Here is a 20,471-nt window from a genome sequence, read left to right as displayed (position 1 = left end):
TTTTTTTTTTTTTTTTTTTTACATTTGGTTTTACCTATTTGTAGACTGGTGCATGTTAGTAATACTTTTAAATAGCTGCACATTCTTAGAGGTCAACAGTGATGTAATTGGCAAAGTTTATAATGTACCTTAAAAAATTAAAACTGGCATGTGTAATACTCCATGCATGTACAGTTTAGTGGTTACCCCAAATTTAGACCTCAAAATAATGGATCAAATCCTCTTAATCTTCCCTTTGAAATTTTTGATTTGTTCAAAGAATAATTTGAACATCGAAAGCAGCTTTGATAAAATTACTTAAGACTATAATACTTTCAGGTAGTTTTGTTATAATTTTGCTATTCTAGCTCTTTAATAGTAAATATAAAAAAAAATTCCTAGGCATGTGCAGTCTTAAGTATTTTCAGTTTTCTTCATCCACATTATTTGGGAGTAATAACCATGCCTTATGGCAAGATTAGCAAGGGTACACACAAGGCAATGGTTGGATAAAATTTCTTACCATGGAATAAGTACGGCGTTATGAGGGATGTGAAGTGACTGGCAGAGGAGTACAGCATTACTAACATTGTTTAACACAGAAGCTGTTTATGGAGTTAGTGGTGCAAAGTCTAGCTGGAAATATGGGCAGGAACCATTGGTATTGAGAACTTCAAAGACCAGTTTAGTGTGGCTCCCAAGACAGTAAAAGACAAATGGCAGTACTGTACAGTACTTTGCCTATTTTGCTGCCTTTGGGTTCCCAAATCACCAGTCTACTACAAAAAAAGGTAAGGTAATTTTTTTTATTGTACATTTGTTGTAATTTTTATATGCTTCTATAGTCTTCATTCATGAAACCCCGTAGTAAATACAAATACAAGGCAGCAGCATGTGCTCCGCATGAGTCCATCTACATGGTTTGCTGCATTAATTGCAGTGGCAGCCACTTAGCATTTGTGTGTTCACCTTAAACTGAAACGGTGCATTTATCACCTTAAACACCAGGACAACATCCTGTTCTGAGGCAAAGAATCAACTTCTGGTTTGGATCTGCACTATCTTAAATGCAAAATTGTTGCTCTGATTTTGTATCATATAATCTACAATCATTTAGGAGAGTTAGCTATTACAAATAAATGTGCTATCAAATTTTACCTATTCCTGTGACTTCTCCTAGTGCATAACAAGAAATTGGGAAACTTTAGTAGGTTGTGTTGGTCACACACCATTAATTCTTGGGCACTTGGAGCAGACCTGAGCCTTGCTGTCAGAACCATGTTGTGCTGCTAGTTGTCGCACGCCTCTTAAAATGTCCCGATTTTCTGGACGGTGGGAAATTTTGCTTTTTCCCCCCCCCCCGCTTCCTTTAAAGTCTTTTTGCCCCTCATTAAGATTCTTCAAAATGAAAACCTTTTGGCATTGCTTATTTGTCATTCTGCTCTCATTGGCATCATGAATAATATCTAACAAGTTTTGGACGTGCTGTAACTACAGTAGTTACTGTATAGCCTTTTTGGGCTTTGCTATTTCATTCCCAAACCCCCTTTTTACTTGTACCATATTTCATACTTCACTGACATACTCATACCCTGTACATAAGGGGTCCAGGTCAGGTCAGTAAGTTTAACCATTCATTTTATTTTTATTAGGAAACCTAATTTTGTGTTTCTTATAAATGCCGTAGAATTTTGTCTGGTCTTTCCAATATCATAATTACTTTTCAGCATTATTTGTAACTGGTTATTATGTATTTTTTAAACTTTGGTTTCAGTAGCAGTGCATGTTATAAAGGTAAATTTCAAAAAAATACTGTGCAAATCTTAAAACATTGGTCTAGAGAGATGATGACTGGGGCTGCTAAATTGGTCATTTGTGCTGATTTTACTTTTGAGCATTCTGCCTCTCTCTCTTCTCTACCAGTCACTTTGCTTATTCAAGTGTCACTTGCACATGTTTGGGCTGGGAACAGGTCCATCACTTGGACCTAGCTTAACTCCTATACTAACATATCTTACTTACATTATACTTTTCACCTCTAGTACTACTTGTCCTGCTCATTATTGATTCACCTATACTATCATTATCTAACACTGCTCCGTGTATTTGAAATTTGCTGCTACTTGCCATACATTTCCCATTTTTATCGTTCAGTTCAGATTACTGTGTTGTCAGGAAAGGGATCTACAAAATCAACATCCCATTATCTTCTAAACACCATGAACTTGTTTTTGTTACATTTAGCTTCATCTTTCATGCTCACATGATCAATTGTTCATTGTCTTTTACACGTCATCTTTTCTTTTTCATTCTCAGCTATGAACACCGCATACAAACATGTCGGTAACAATTTATCCCCATCATAGTCCACTTCTGCTTGTCTGGCTGTATTATAGAGAGCCAGGGACATTATGCAACTGTCTTGCCTGAATTTATCAGAGGTCCGCCAACTCGAGTAGCCGTGACAGGGACAGGCAGCCACAGCTTGTCACAGGCCTCAATATTTCTGATATTTTCCCATTGGATTTTGAACTGAACTATTATCTTGTCATTTGTGGCTTTGGCAGGTAAGTGATTCTATGGGTTTATTATCCTATGGATGATATTCAATTTGAATTAAATTTTATTCAATCAATTTAAGTAAAAATATAGTATACCAGTGAATGTGACTCGGTCTTGACAATACATCAGTCTGATTTTATTTGTATAACCTATCATAAAAATTATATAAGGATATTCTGCAAAGTCATAGAACTGAAATTAACGGTGTCAATTAAATTTTATTCGTCACACTATTGAAACCTCTGTATAATAGTGTATATAATTATAAGCTCCTCCACATATACATATTGATTACACAGCTGTATTACCCAACATGAATTAGATGATATGGCTGCACGTATATCTTAATCAATTATATTAATTATATTAAGTGCAGCATACAAGTTAAGGATATGATGATGTATTAGGGGAAAGCATAGTTATACTGTATTATGACGGTGTCACAAGCTTTCCCGTGATCTTCCTGTACTGCCCTAGTTCAGGTACTAGGGCTGTCAAGTATAGTTACAGGCACTGTCCCAAGCCGAACTGATAACAGCACTTGGTCTGCTAACATTACCTTGTTCTAACTACAACTGTCATTTGCCTGTCTTTGGAGAGAGTCAGTGACAGTACAGTACTGTACTTGCAAGTTAGACCATCTTCACAATGTTGCAGAGTTTTGCAGTAGCCACAACACCAGCACTGACCATTACTCACCCAACTCCTAATTAGCATATGGGAAAGGGCTACATCTACATTTTGGGGAGGAGGGAATTGCTATAGTGATGTATTTTCTTTCTGCTGTCTTGTAGATTACATTTAAGGAGAGGAGGCTGTGGGATACTGGTCCCACTAGGGATTTCTCCCTTATCCTATATTTATCCCAAGTTGGGTACAGAGAAGACCACCAATGCCTACACTACCCCATCCATAGGGTTACCCACAGCCTCCCTCTGAGCGAGCAAGGGAGGGAGGGAGGAAGTTCAGGTGACGAGCTCTCCGAGGAACTTGAGAGCGAGGATGATCAAGAAGGCTGTGATGATGAGTCCGGCCACTACCAGTACCAGCACCTGCAGCGCCGATGGGTCTGTCTCCGGTGTCTGCGACCACGTCAGCAGTGAACTCTGTAACACGATCATTATTAAAAGACATGAAGATGCTTTAATGATAGCATATACCACAAGTACTTGGTTATAAGGCGTTTCTATGCTTGAGGAAATTTGGTTGAATTTAATTTGTTGCTGCAGGTCCGGTTGTGTGAACCACAATATAATAATACATTTTGTTGATGAAAATATACTAAAGTATATATTATTTTGTATGACATTTAAAAATGTTAACACAATGTTTAGTTCAACATATTAAGGTCCCCATACCCATCATGTGTGTGAGTTGTAGAAAGGTTTCTCACATAATGGGATTATGGGCTAGACTACAAATGATCTTTAAGATAAGCACTTCTTTTTGTAATTACTTCACCATAAATGAAGTCAATTTATCTTATGCACTCTGCCCATCCCGTGGATGGGGGTAAATTGTTTACAACCACATTCATGAGGCAATTTCATTACACAAACTTTGGGATATATTGAATTACCAGAAACCTTAGCCATCACTTTGAAATGTTTTACATAACCATCAACAGCGTCGTCGCATCGAGCTACAGGCGCCGTTACAACGACGTCGCAGATGTCGCATTCGCCGTCACAACGACGTTCCATTTGCTGTTGCAACGACGTCGCATTCGCCGTTACAATGTCAGTACCGTCAGTGTTTACATAACCATCCGCAGCGTCGTCACATGGAGCCACAGGCGCCGTTGCAACGACGTCGCATTTTCCCGGAGGAGAAAAAATGGGGGGCCCGGTCCTCGACCAGGCCTCCCATTTTTAGAAGGATGGTCTTGAAGATCGTAGAGTGTGGCCCTGGCTTTACAAGGCAGTACAAGTATATTATGTGTGAAGAACTCTTGCGGGTATAGCTTGCCAGGGGTGTGTGAGGTACACAATATTCACCTCTGCCTACGTAGATTATATCACTATATTGGCTAAGTGTAGGGAGGAGCAAGTCATCCAAGTCCTTGTGCTCACACTCGTACTCCCTGAAGGTCATGGGCTCTTTTGTATGCGTTTTATCTCCGACTTAATTGGCTGTTTTGAATACTGCACATTGTGATCACCGGGTTATATGTCCAGATAATGGTGTTACTGCGATGTGTTTGTTCATGTGGGGTGTACTCACCTAGTTGTACTCACCTAGTTGTGCTTGCGGGGGTTGAGCTCTGGCTCTTTGGTCCCGCCTCTCAACCGTCAATCAACAGGTGTACAGATTCCTGAGCCTACTGGGCTCTATCATATCTACATTTAAAACTGTGTATGGAGTCAGCCTCCACCACATCACTGCCTAATGCATTCCATCCGTTAACTACTCTGACACTGAAAAAGTTCCTTCTAACGTGTGTGTGTGTGTGTGTGTACCCACCTAGTTGTACTCACCTAGTTATGCTTGCGGGGGTTGAGCTCTGGCTCTTTGGTTCCGTCTCTCAACTGGTGTACAGGTTCCTGAGCCTACTGGGCTCTATCATATCTACATTTCAAACTGTATGGAGTCAGCCTCCACCACATCACTGCCTAGTGCATTACATTTACTAACTACTCTGACACTGATACATAGCCTTCCCGGTTTGGTGCCTTCTTTTGATAATTATTTACTTACTCTGACACTGAAAAAGTTCTTTCTAATGTCTCTGTGGCTCATTTGGGTACTTAGCTTCCACCTGTGTCCCCTTGTTCGTGTATCACCCGTGTTAAATAATCCATCCTCGAGTGTGTGTGGGTGTGGACGCGCAAATATATTAGTGTTGGTAGAAATATTATAATAGGAGGTAATAATAGTGGTGGTAGTAGCAGTACTAGCATCAATACCAGTAGCAGCAGCAGCAACAGTAACAGCATCACGAAACAATGAAAGTAGCAACATAAACAAGCCTTTGACAAAAAAAAAAAAAAAATGGCGACACGCACTAAGGTTAAAAGATTTTGAACTAAACGCAAAAACCCAGCCTCATATACCATTACTCTGAGCATGGCAACAGGACGAGACTCGCCACAGTGACTCGACTATTACTCTCAGCTTTGAGGATACGCTGCCAACAGTTCCTTGGGGACTAGTGTCAGTGCGTTGCCTATTTGGGACCATGCCCAAGACATCCATCACAGCCTACACGCTCTCGTCACAACAGCTGACTAACTCCAGGGGCCAGATTCACGTAGCAGTTACGCAAGTACTTACCAACGTGTATATCTTTCCTCAATCTTTGACGGCTTTGGTTACATTTATTAAACAGTTTACAAGCATGAAAACTTCCCAATCAACTGTTATTATTATAAACAGCCTCCTGGTGCTTCGGAGCTCATTAACTGTTTAATAATTGTAAACAAAGCCGCCAAAGATTGAGAAAAGATGGACAGGTTCGTAAGTGCTTGCGTAACTGCTTCGTGAATCTGGCCCCCTAGACCTATTTACTGCTAACTGAACAGCGGCATCAGACGAGAGGAAACGTGTCCAACCATTTCTCGCCAGCTCCGGGAATCGAACTCTGGATCAGATTGTAGGCGAAAACGAAGCCACCTCTACTACGAGACCCATATAATGTATTGCGCCTTATTTATTTATATACAAGAAGGTACATTGGGATTGTGAGGATACATAGCATAGTAATTACATTCTTGTAAAGCCACTAGTACGCGCAGCGTAATTTCGGGCAGAAAATGTCGGAACATCTCATGGCTGACGCTCCTCGCGCCCAGCAAGACGACCATTACTGTTTTCTAGAGTTCAAACCCGTTCAAAACATCTTTGCAATTACTGCAAACTCGAGATCATTTTAATTAGAAAGCTATATTGATCGCGTGACGGTAACTTAAAGGCATTTAAGTGATCAATAACCCAATTGTACATAGCGAAAATGTTTTACTCTATTGAGAGGAGAGACCATGGCCTAATTTTTTTTATTAAATAAGGCTCCTTGTGGTTACCTTGCGATGATTTCGGGGCTCAACGTCCCCTCGACCTGGTCTCCTTTGGGGGAGGGGGGGGGGGTGACTATTATTATTAGTAGTAATATGACATCTTTTGTAACCACGTGGACCATCAAGAACTTGTAACCACGTGGACCATCAAGAACTTGCCTTGTTATACTGGCAAGTCCAAAGGAAAGGTTATCCAAAGGCGAGAGTTAACGCGTTAAAGTTGCACAGCAAGTGGGAGCTTCAGTCAAGAGAGCGTACCAACCCGCTAGGAATAGTCAAATAAACTTTTGATGTCAAGGAAAAGACGGCAGTTGTACAACTGTATTAATCTCTGGTGCGCCCCACTAACTAGATAATTGCAAGACCTCAGCTTCAGAAAGACATAACCCGCAAAACACACACCGAAACTACGACGTTGGTACAACGTTCGAACAAGTTTTAACACCTAACCAGTTATAACAACCAATATAGCAAGTTGTGACAACGTTCTAATACGTCATAAACACGTTAAGCCAAGATGTAACAACTTTATTACAAGTTGTAACAAGCGGAAAATAGAGACAGTTACGGTTTGTGTTTCCAGGGAAGCTTCTTTGGAGAAAGTTCAACACTGGGCGACAAAAATCATTCCAGAACTAAACTAAACTAAACTCATACCAGGAACGGTGGAGGGCCTCAGGACTAACAATGAAAACCCGACATGATAGGCCTGATCTCATCGAAACTTTTAAATTAATGAATAACTTCTCTTGAGGTTATCTTGAGATGATTTCAGGGCTTAGTGTCCCCGCGGCCCGGTCCTCGACCAGGCCTCCACCCCCAGGAAGCAGCCCGTGACAGCTGACTAACTCCCAGGTATCTATTTACTGCTAGGTAACAGGGGCATCAGGTTGAAACTCTGCCCATCGTTTCTCGCCGGTGCCCGGGATCGAACCCGGGACCACAGGATCACGCGTCCAGTGTTCTGTCCGCTCAGCCACCGGCTCCCTAAACTTGGAGGATAGTGATCCCGACAACTTCTTCACAAGGTCAGTTGTAACACAAAGAAGGAGCAACGGTTTCAAGTTCAACAAGCCACAATGAAGGATAGAAACAGATGTTTTTTTACCCATAGGGATATAAACCCATGGAACCGCCTACCCACCAAAGCCGTAAATTCCAAATCTCTTCTGAATTTTAAAATCCAGCGCAATAAAATCATCAGAACAAATGCCGGGACCTTTGACAAGCCGCCGACTTTCTATCTCGCCGAGGCCACTAGAGAGATAGTAGCCCTCAGGTAAATTTAGGTCAATAAAAGCCTGAAGAAACCGAATGTGACATGACTGGAAGAGAGACGATAGAGGGAGCCATGGTCACCACTGGTGGAGACACCGAAAGCGCTACAGTATGTTCTAAATCATTTCTCAGTATCGTAAAAATTGAATAAATTAAATGTGGTGAAAAGTAAATCCAATACAGCCTAAAGAGCTCGGGAACCTGCAGACACCGGTCGTCCGGAGACACAGAGGTAGGATCCAAGAGCTGAAGTTCACACCCGGAAAGCACAACCAGGTGAAAAGACTACAAGCACAGGACACTCACAAGTAATGACGCCACACGCTAGCAGGCCAGAGACCGCTGGCCAGACGAACACACACACACACACACACACACACACACACACACACACACACACACACACACACACACACACACACACACACACACACACACACACACACACACCGACACACACACACACACACACACACACACACACACACACACACACACACACACACACACACACACACACACACACACACACACACACCGACACACACACACACACACACACACACACAAAGGGAATGCATTAGGCAGTGATGTGGAGGGAGGCTGACTCCATACACAGTTTCAAATGTAGATATGACAGAGCCCAGTAGGCTCAGGAATCTGTACACCAGTTGATTGACAGTTGAGAGGCGGGACCAAAGAGACAAAGCTTAACCCCCGCAAGCACAAATAGGTGAGTACACGCACGCACGCACACACACGCACACACACACACACACACACACACACACACACACACACACACACACACACACACACACACACACACACACACACATACATTAGGCACGAGGTTGGAAGGTTAGGTTTCGTGTAATGGGAAGATAATGGCAGACGAAGGCCAGGAAGACACAGACTCGGTGTGTCTTGAGCAACAACACCGTCGTCGTACTCCGTGTGCTCACCTACTTGTACCTACACCAGCTCTTGGGTCCCACCTGTCTACCTCCCCGTCGTCTGAGGCAATCATACACGACAAGAGTTTTTGTCATCATCTCTGCGCCTTTTATTTAACTACTTGGTCATTCACGGCTATTTTCCTTATAATACTGACATGGAGTATCTACTGTTATGTCCAAACTTTAAAGAAAACTATGGAAATTGCATTTAGTTCTTCTGAAATTTATATATCAGATGTTAGTCCTGTTGCTTTTGTTTCGGCTTTTGTCCTCCTCCTAACGTTCTTGTTTTCTTTATTGTGGAATTGTTGAGTGGATCTTGAGCAATACAGCGAGGCTGTAGAAGACTGCTTGTGTAATACAAGAGGCTTTTATTGTCCACCTTGTCTGCTCGCCTCGGGTATCTTGTATGTTGTGATGGTATCTCCTCAGTTTCTTCTAGTGTTGTTGGGTCTGGTTCGTTTAACCTGTCCTCTTAGCTTAACCCTCTTAGCACTGGCAGCGATCTTGTATACATCTGCACTTTTTTGGTTTTTGTTTCACAAGGTCAGGATTCTATGCCGGTGCTGCATACTCCAGTATTGGTCTGACCAAGGATGTGTAGATTGCATAAAAAAGGAGTCCTGATTTAGGATTCCAAACGACGTGCTAATGTTCCCCAGGATGCCACATGGTGATGGCGATACCTTCTGGTCTCCTTTCTCCCTGTCACATTCTCCTTACCTTACACTTGTTGGGTCTGAAATCTAGCAACCATTTGTTTGTCTACTCCTGGAGGTTGTCAAGGTCTTCCCTGTAACTTTCTGCAGTCCTCCTCCTCCTCAGGTGTGTACATTCTTTACGAGTCTGGCGGCGTGTGTAAACATTGCCATGGACGAGCGATCACTCCGTCCAGTAGGTCATTCACATCAATTAGAAACAGTAGTGGGCCCAGGACCGAGCCTTCTGGGACCCCCACACTTGTCACATCCCTTCTGCTCGGAGTCGGGGCTGACACTTGTGTGTTTTATATATATGGTATAGACGGGTGTGTGTGTGACGTCTATAGGACGGTACTGCAGGCTTTAGACTCGTCTTGGCCACCTCGGCCCGTCTCACTATGGTGTGGAGACGGGCGGACGAGGCACCAGTTCAATTACCCTCCGAGTGAACCACCATTCATCAGCCACAGGCAACGCTTGTTCACAGCTAATTGGCTGCCTTGTCATGTCATCAAATTGTTGCCAGTTCAAGATTTATTATCCCCCCTCCCGGAGGGCTGGAGGATGGGCTGAGACGTGCTCTCAGGAATGTCACAGGGAGTGCCAACTGGGCCCCGGTGAGCTTTGTCCTTCGCTCTGTCTCACTCACCCAGACTAAGGGGAGACATGATAACCACCTACAAAATTCTCAGGGGAATTGACAGGGTGGACAAAGGCAAACTCTTTAGCGCGGGTGGGACGCGAACAAAGGGACACAGGTGGAAACTTAGTACCCAGATGAGCCACAGAGACGTTAGAAAGATTTTTTTCAGTGTGAGAGTAGTTAACAAATGGAATGCATTAGGAAGTGATGTGGTGGAGGCTGACTCTATACACAGTTTCAAGTGTAGATATGATAGAGCCCAGTAGGCTCAGGAACCTGTACACCAGTTGATTGACAGTTGAGAGGCGGGACCAAAGAGCCAGAGCTCAATCCCCGCAAACACAACTAGGTGAGTACGGCCACCTTGGTGAACAACGACACCCATCACCCAGCGACACACACACAGCACATCTCGCACCCAACGCCCGCCACCCTCGCAAGAAAACGATAAATTCCTACAGAGATGTAAATTAAGCGCGCGGACCGCGAGCAGTGTGTAGAGTCGCTTGGCCAGTGTGGACGGAGGTCAGCCCCACCTCCCTCCCCGCCCCCCCCCCCCCCCCCGTGGATTAGGCGAGGTCCAGTATTAAGAGACGGGACCGCTGCTGGTGTGTGTACAACCCATCTTATTACTTTTACCTTATAGACTCCTGTCACAAGACTGAAATTTAAAGCCCCAAGCTTGCGCCATAAGTCTCTCTGTCTCTCTCTCTGTCTCTCTCTGTCTCTCTCTGTCTCTCTCCGTCTCTACGTCTCTACGTCTCTCTCTCTCTCTCTCTCTCTCTCTCTCTCTCTCTCTCTCTCTCTCTCTCTCTCTCTCTCTCTCTCTCTCTCTCTCTCTCTCTCTGAGGTTTACAGACATACAGCGCCAGTTACATGTACCATCTTGGTAACGAATACTATTAATATTTGTACTGTGTGACATGAGAGAACAGGCGGGAGGTCAAAGAGCCCCACCCGGGGACTTGGAGCCACTCCAACTGACCTCTGACCTGACAAGTCCTTCACTCACCTCTACAAAACTCACCAACTCTCCAGTCGTGACTCTTTAGAAAGCTTGGCCACCAGTTCCCAGGTCAAAGGTCAGCACGCTAAGCCACACGAACACACTTAAAAATGTTAACACCATCATCTAAATCATCTGTCATATACTCAAACATCATCTAATCATCTAAATATCATTGTTTGATCATCTAAATATACTCGACGAAATGCAATTTCATCCTCTTGGTTTACTATTTCGTGCAGACTCCGCGTGCAGATCTATGCAACACCACAAGAACTATGCAAAACTGTATTAAGCAAACAATACAATATCAATACATTATCAGAAGTTAACATCACATAATATCGGAGGTTGTTGCCCACAGTCACGGATCAACACATTCTCAAACATTTGGCAAACATAAATATGATTTTAAAAAGCTATGAAGTCTGTGTTGCTCTTTGATACAACGACACAATGTGTCGTGTAGCCACTGTGGTGAAGGATTAGTGACTGTAGAAATGAATTTGAAACATATTTTTTTCTCAGCGCCTTTTTTCCCATTGACACAAACACTCGGAAAACTACGGGCTCACCATAGCCCGTGCTGCTTAGAACTTTTTGTTCCGAGTAGCAAATCTTAAACAACAACCACACACAAACACTTTACACCACGACTGCCGCCACCCACAACAGTCGGATCATCCTCCAGTCTGCCCTCACCGGCCGTATATGGACCTGGTCGTAAGAAGGCATTATATATATTAACCGGTTTGGCGGGCATGCCTGATAGTTGGTACATCTTATAAGGCCTGTACTGTAAGCCGACACGAACGGTAGGGTAATTATTAGTGTGCAGAGCCAGTACCACTATATAGCGGGAAGATATGTTGCCTAAGCACTTGGATTGTCGGGGATCGAACGTCGACCTGCACGAAGTGAAGTCGCGGCGTTCACACAGTGTGTATAAACTATACAAGCCTCCTTGTTAACATTCTTAAGTGACGTTATGTTTGCTAACTTCACATACGCTGCTGATATTATTCTCTTGACACGAGAGCTTCTGGTGACAGGCGGGAAGCACTAGGATTCTAGCATTCATGTTCTAGCACTAAGCTTTCCTAGTCACTGCTAGCTGGGTACTGTCAACCGTAAACCTTCCCTAGTCACTGCTAGCTAGATACTGTCAACCATAAACCCTTCCATAGTCACTGCTAGCTGGGTACTGTCAACCATAAAACCAGAATGAAAAAACTACAAAAGCTTGACACTACAAAGCAATGAGGGTTACGCTATAAAGATAGTTGAAAGGCACTTACACAACCCCGGTAGAGAAACAGAGGAAATATGATCACAATATACAAGATACCTAGCGAAATAAGACACTATGGACAAGGAGAGTCTTTTTAACGTGAGATAAAGTAGGACGACAGGACACAAGTGGAAGCTGGAAACGCAAGTGAATGGAAGAAATGTTAGGAAATCCTCGTACCCTGGACGGGTGGTCAACACGTGGAATGACCTGAAGGAAGAAGTTGTAGAAGCCACCTCCACCCACAACTTTGGAGGATAAATTAAAGACAGACTAGTTCAATTATAAGGCAGAGGAGGAAGGCTGTGTTAGGCAGGACATAAACAGGTAAAAGCTCCCCCATAGGCACTGATAGGTAAGGGGAAAGGGGGCTAGGGAAGAGGGGAATAGGAGGGGAGAGAGAGAGAGAGAGAGAGAGATATGCGACATAGCAACAAATAGTATTAGTGTTGGCGGTGGGGAGGAAGAGGGGGGGGGGGGTCACGTGTAGTGGGTCACCACGGTCGCTGGAGACAACGTCACCCCCTCCCCCCCTCCCTCCCTTCTCCCCCGGGGCACCTCTTCCCCTCCCACCACCAATCCGTTAACAAATTGCCGATACATTAATAACAAAAATATTAAAGCATCGTAATAGTGACTTTTGTATGCATTGTTCCCCCGATAGGGGTAGGTGGGTTGCTTGGGTTTGGTACATTTCTGGTTAGGCAAAGCAATTGGATTTTTTGATGGAGTGGAGGGAGGGAGGGAGGGAGGGTGTTGGAGTGCCTAGCCTTGCCTAGCAACAGGCTGAGGGGAGACTTGGACATACCAGAAAATCAATTAGAGCAACGAGGTGCCTCGAACCAGCAACCAGGGTACTGCCAGCCGCGCACCCTAACCCCTACACCACGACATGTTGTAACTTATGCAACCTGGAAGAGTTCACTGAATCTACAGGAAGTGTGGAGGCGTCTACTGAAGCCAGTCCAAGGTTTTACAGGTGTGGGGCTGGCAGCCACACAGGTGTGTAGTGAACCAATAGTAGACATTGATATGGGTGTTTCAATACCTGGGACAAAGCTAATACTTAAACGAATATCTAATGTCTTACTAACCAATTCACAACGCCTGAAAGTTGTAGCATTAAACATTATGATAAATATCGCGAAAAGACATTCATATATGGTGCTGATAGAACAAGAACTCGACAATGTGGTATTATAGTGGCCAGAATACGCCTGGGATATAGACGTATCTGGCAGCCTTCTCAAAACCCAAATGTCTAATACACAATGTGTCAACTTTGTGAAAGAGAAAACATTCACTCCCTTGCACATTATATTGTAGAATGTCCCATATTGACTGACTTTCGCCCTCCTGGGCTGAGGTATGCTGAAGTCTGTAACTACTATATGAGTACTGGAACCACTTGATGATATATTGGACTTGTACCCAAGATTGACTATGTAATGCATCAGTTATATAATGTGATGTAACTATAACCTGAGCTTGTAAAAGGACCTTAATCACCTTCAGTGGTTAAGTGCTTAATAACACTAGTTGATACAGTAGCTATCTTACCCGGTCAAAGTAGGAGAGATATAAATGTGTATATGTATGTATATGTGTATATATGTGGTTGATTTAAGCACTGCAATGTGTATACAGGATATGCGGAAGCTGGTCAGAATTGCATTTCACATGTGTAAACACACATTAATGACATTATGTAAAAATGACACCTTGAACACTCTTTATGTAGGACAGAGGTAAATCTGTGTAATTTATGTATTTCTGTATGTAGGTTAGGTTAGTATTTTACTGAACAATCAACCACAGAAGGTGATTGCAGTGCTTATATCAACCACAGACGTGATACACTTCACGTTAATGTGATTTCTTGGAGGAATTTAGACAATAGGTACGTCCACCCAGCCTGAAGGCCTGGTCGGGGACCGGGCCGCGGGGACGTTGAACCCCGAAATCATCGCAAGATAAACACACACTCCCTCCTCCTCCCCCCCCTCCCTCGTCCACCACCACCACCACCACCGGCCACCACCACCACCACCACCACCACCGGCCACCACCGCCACCACCACCACCACCACCACCGTCTACCACCACCACCACCGGCCACCACCACCACCACCACCGTCTACCACCACCACCACCGGCCACCACCACCACCGTCTACCACCACCACCGTCTACCACCACCACCGTCTACCACCACCACCACCGGCCACCACCACCACCACCACCGGCCACCACCACCACCGTCTACCACCACCACCACCGGCCACCACCACCACCGTCTACCACCACCACCACCGTCTACCACCACCACCACCACCACCACCGTCTACCACCACCACCACCACCGGCCACCACCACCACCGGCCACCACCACCACCACCGTCTACCACCACCACCACCACCGTCTACCACCACCACCACCACCACCGTCTACCACCACCACCACCACCGTCTACCACCACCACCACCACCACCGTCTACCACCACCACCACCGGCCACCACCACCACCACCACCGTCTACCACCACCACCACCGGCCACCACCACCACCGTCTACCACCACCACCACCGTCTACCACCACCACCACCGGCCACCACCACCACCACCGGCCACCACCACCACCGTCTACCACCACCACCACCGTCTACCACCACCACCACCACCGGCCACCACCACCACCACCGTCTACCACCACCACCATCACCACCGGCCACCACCACCACCACCGGCCACCACCACCGTCTACCACCACCACCACCACCACCACCGGCCATCACCACCACCGTCTACCACCACCACCACCACCACCACCGGCCACCACCACCACCACCGTCTACCACCACCACCACCGGCCACCACCACCACCACCACCGTCTACCACCACCACCACCGGCCACCACCACCACCACCACCACCGGCCACCACCACCACCACCGTCTACCACCACCACCACCACCGGGCACCACCACCACCGTCTACCACCACCACCACCGTCTACCACCACCACCACCGGCCACCACCACCACCGTCTACCACCACCACCACCACCGGCCACCACCACCACCACCACCGTCTACCACCACCACCACCGTCTACCACCACCACCACCGGCCACCACCACCACCACCACCACCACCGGCCACCACCACTACCGTCTACCACCACCACCACCGGCCACCACCACCACCACCACCACCACCACCACCACCACCACCGGCCACCACCACCACCGTCTACCACCACCACCACCGGCCACCACCACCACCACCGGCCACCACCACCACCACCGGCCACCACCACCACCGTCTACCACCACCACCACCGGCCACCACCACCACCACCGGCCACCACCACCGGCCACCACCATCACCACCACCGTCTACCACCACCACCACCGTCTACCACCACCACCACCGGCCACCACAACCACCGTCTACCACCACCACCACCACCGGCCACCACCACCACCACCACCACCGTCTACCACCACCACCACCGTCTACCACCACCACCACCGGCCACAACACCACCACCACCACCACCACCGTCTACCACCACCACCACCGGCTACAACACCACCACTCAGCCACTAACAGCCTCCTGGTCCTCCAACATCAACAAGACGGCTCTTATCAAGCGTAAACACCACGCCGGCCAACACTTAAGTGCTGTTCACGTGTCAACTTAAGTCACTTCCAAAGTCATACTCTTAACTTTCAGAAAATGTTTCTAAACGTTCGTTCTTAAACCCTAATTATAGATATTGGATTATATTTACCGTTTATAATCTTCGCTTAAAATAATAAGAAAAGTAAGGAATTTGTGGAGATGAGAAGGCCCAGCCTGCATGACCAGGGCACTGTGTCAGGTACAGTGACAGGTGACACAGTGCCAGCACTGTGTTAGGTGGTCACAGAGACGTCACAGAGAACATCTCACGTGTCAAGAGATGTCAGCGGGAACATCCCAAGTGTCAAGAGATGTCAAGCGTGAACTTAACTATTTTCCAGTTCAGCCTTACGGGGGTCTCAGGGAGGCAGAGGTCCTACATGACTACTTTAAGGCTTTAAGGCTTTACAAGGTATCCCCCCCCACTCGGCCCCCCCCACCCCCGTTCTGTGTCCTCCTCTCTCTCTCTCTCTCTCTCTCTCTCTCACCCTTACTCCTCCCTTGCGGGTACTGTGTTGCTCAATCTTCATTACCAATTATAAACACTATCCCACAGCAAGACAAACTCACTCACTCACTCACTCACTCACTCACTCCGGTATTCTCCACTTCATCTCGCGGGGAGGTGACGCCATGAGACAGGTCATGTCACCATCAGTGACCAGTTGTTGGTGAACTGTCTATTCCCCCTTTGGGGGGGGGGGAGAGCCTCATCCCCCCTATTAACCAAGATCATCATCATCATCATCACACACCTGACTTTAATGTTACGTGGTTCATCACACACACACACACACACCTGGCTCCAATATTGCCTCCACAACTTCAAGGACCAGTTTCTTTACCTCCTGGAGAAAACATCGACTTTATCTTAGGTCAAGACTTTCGCGCCAAAGACAGCTAATGATCCCTTAATTACATTCCAGCGAGACCAGACTTTCCAAGAGTGGTTTAGAAGACACGCAGAGAGGGAGGGATATTGCTCTATATTCTCCTTTATTTATACACAACACTAGAGGGAGTACCCGGCTGCGCCCGGGTCTCTCCTCAATTCCTCTCTCTCTCTCTCTCTTACGCAAACATCGCCTTTCTCTACCCTCTCTTCCAATATCCCCCTTATTCCACCTACCTGTCCCTCTCTCTGTCCTCTCTATCCTTTTCCTTCCCTTCCCCTTCCTCCTCTTTCTCTCAATCTCTCTTTCGGAAAATTATATAACGAAGCAATGAAACTATTAAATAAGTCTAAGGACAACACAACCAACATTTCAGATCTGAGCATGAAAATCGCATCTGGGAGAGAGTAGCGGGATTAGATGCCGATATTTGTTAATGTGTGGCAGTTGAGTCTACTCGGCCTGGCCTATGACGCTCCCATACCCCACATGTGTCATGTGTCAAAGCTGGGCGAGGTTATCCGGCCTCCATCCTCTCTTCTACCTTTCCTTTGCTCTCTAACTTTCTCCCGTAAGAACTTTTGTCTTGCCCTCTTTACTTCCCTCTACTCTTCTAAATTATAATACTGATCTCACGTCTCCGAGTGAAGAAATCTAGGGATTCAGCCAGCCACATTTAACTATTATGTGGGGGGAAGATGGAGGGAGGGGGAGGGGGGGCTATGACCCCCGGGCAAGCCTTGACCAATAAGACTGACCCCTACCAGCCTGTGTCCGTCCTCTACCTCAGGCCACTCAACCTGCAAAGTTGGGTGAGGCTAGCTACGAGCGTCTGACCTCCAACCTTGACCACACAGATATTCTAAAAGTGGAAAGGAGATGAGGTAGGGGAAGAGAATGGAAAATGGGAGAGAAGGATGGTTGGGAGGGAAGGGTAGAGTGTGAGTAGTGCCTTGTTGTCCTGTACTCTAAAAGACCAGCATTGCTAAATGAACAAATCCACAAGGGCCGTGACGAGGATTCGAACCTGCGTCCGGGAGCATCCCAGACGCAACTTCGGTTTCTAGAACTTCGGTTTCAACTCCTTTTGACCATGTCGTAGCTCAGTCGATTAAGGCAGCGTCTGGGATGCTCTCGGACGCAGGTTCGAATCCTCGCCACAGCCCTTGTGGATTTGTTCATTTGATGCATCACGCTATTGTGATTTCTGCGTGTAGAAGCACTGTTATATTTATTTATTTATTTGTCGATGTAATTGTTTAATTGCTATTTAATGAGGATTTGTGGCGTTAGTTTGTTAATTCTTATGAAGGAGAGATCTGTCACTGTTAGTGTCACCTGTCACTGTTACAGTGTCACCTGTCACTGTTAGTGTCACCTGTCACTGTTACAATGTCACCTGTCACTGTTACAATGTCACCTGTCACTGTTAGTGTCACCTGTCACTGTTAGTGTCACCTGTCACTGTTAGTGTCACCTGTCACTGTTACAGTGTCACCTGTCACTGTTAGTGTCACCTGTCACTGTTAGTGTCACCTGTCACTGTTAGTGTCACCTGTCACTGTTAGTGTCACCTGTCACTGTTAGTGTCACCTGTCACTGTTAGTGTCACCTGTCACTGTTACAGTGTCACCTGTCACTGTTAGTGTCACCTGTCACTGTTACAGTGTCACTTGTCACTGTTAGTGTCACCTGTCACTGTTACAGTGTCACCTGTCACTGTTACAATGTCACCTGTCACTGTTAGTGTCACCTGTCACTGTTAGTGTCACCTGTCACTGTTAGTGTCACCTGTCACTGTTACAGTGTCACCTGTCACTGTTAGTGTCACCTGTCACTGTTACAATGTCACCTGTCACTGTTAGTGTCACCTGTCACTGTTAATGTCACCTGTCACTGTTACAATGTCACCTGTCACTGTTAGTGTCACCTGTCACTGTTAGTGTCACCTGTCACTGTTAGTGTCACCTGTCACTGTTACAGTGTCACCTGTCACTGTTAGTGTCACCTGTCACTGTTAGTGTCACCTGTCACTGTTACAGTGTCACCTGTCACTGTTACAGTGTCACCTGTCACTGTTAAAATGTCACCTGTCACTAACACAGTGTCACCTGTCACTGTTACAGTGTCACCTGTCACTGTTAGTGTCACCTGTCACTGTTACAGTGTCACCTGTCACTGTTAGTGTCACCTGTCACTGTTACAGTGTCACCTGTCACTGTTAGTGTCACCTGTCACTGTTACAATGTCACCTGTCACTGTTACAATGTCACCTGTCACTGTTAGTGTCACCTGTCACTGTTAGTGTCACCTGTCACTGTTACAGTGTCACCTGTCACTGTTACAATGTCACCTGTCACTGTTACAATGTCACCTGTCACTGTTAGTGTCACCTGTCACTGTTAGTGTCACCTGTCACTGTTAGTGTCACCTGTCACTGTTACAGTGTCACCTGTCACTGTTAGTGTCACCTGTCACTGTTACAATGTCACCTGTCACTGTTAGTGTCACCTGTCACTGTTACAATGTCACCTGTCACTGTTAGTGTCACCTGTCACTGTTAGTGTCACCTGTCACTGTTACAATGTCACCTGTCACTGTTAGTGTCACCTGTCACTGTTACAATGTCACCTGTCACTGTTAGTGTCACCTGTCACTGTTACAATGTCACCTGTCACTGTTAGTGTCACCTGTCACTGTTAGTGTCACCTGTCACTGTTAGTGTCACCTGTCACTGTTAGTGTCACCTGTCACTGTTACAGTGTCACCTGTCACTGTTAGTGTCACCTGTCACTGTTAGTGTCACCTGTCACTGTTACAGTGTCACCTGTCACTGTTAGTGTCACCTGTCACTGTTACAGTGTCACCTGTCACTGTTAGTGTCACCTGTCACTGTTACAGTGTCACCTGTCACTGTTAGTGTCACCTGTCACTGTTACAGTGTCACCTGTCACTGTTAGTGTCACCTGTCACTGTTACAGTGTCACCTGTCACTGTTAGTGTCACCTGTCACTGTTACAGTGTCACCTGTCACTGTTAGTGTCACCTGTCACTGTTACAGTGTCACCTGTCACTGTTAGTGTCACCTGTCACTGTTACAGTGTCACCTGTCACTGTTACAGTGTCACCTGTCACTGTTACAGTGTCACCTGTCACTGTTACAGTGTCACTTGTCACTGTTACAGTGTCACCTGTCACTGTTACAGTGTCACCTGTCACTGTTACAGTGTCACCTGTCACTGTTACAGTGTCACCTGTCACTGTTACAGTGTCACCTGTCACTGATACAGTGTCACTTGTCACTGTTAAAATGTCACTTGTCACTGTTAAAATGTCACCTGTCACTAACACAGTGTCACCTTTCACAGTTACAGTGTCACCTGTCACTGTTACAGTGTCACCTTTCACAGTTACAGTGTCACCTGTCACTGTTAAAATGTCACCTGTCACTAACACAGT

General features: G+C 46.1%; 1 protein-coding gene across 6 annotated transcripts in view; it reads right to left on the bottom strand.

Annotated features, from left to right (window-relative positions):
• Nucleotides 1-2,739: 2,739 nt before the first annotated feature.
• LOC123775075 (bcl-2-related ovarian killer protein) overlaps nt 2,740-20,471 on the bottom strand; it is a 60,192-nt gene continuing 42,460 nt past the window's right edge. For all 6 annotated transcript variants that reach the window (XM_069319318.1, XM_045769904.2, XM_069319322.1 and 3 more), the window contains one exon: nt 2,740-3,647. In XM_069319318.1, the coding sequence (XP_069175419.1) occupies nt 3,507-3,647 (141 nt within the window). In that variant the 3' untranslated portion in view covers nt 2,740-3,506. The remainder of the gene's footprint in view (nt 3,648-20,471) is intronic.

This window comes from Procambarus clarkii, chromosome 92 (genome assembly GCF_040958095.1).
Source record: "Procambarus clarkii isolate CNS0578487 chromosome 92, FALCON_Pclarkii_2.0, whole genome shotgun sequence".
Classification (NCBI taxonomy): Eukaryota; Metazoa; Arthropoda; class Malacostraca; order Decapoda; family Cambaridae; genus Procambarus; species Procambarus clarkii.
Note: the sequence above shows the minus strand (reverse complement) of the source record. Positions and strands in the feature narration are given on the sequence as shown.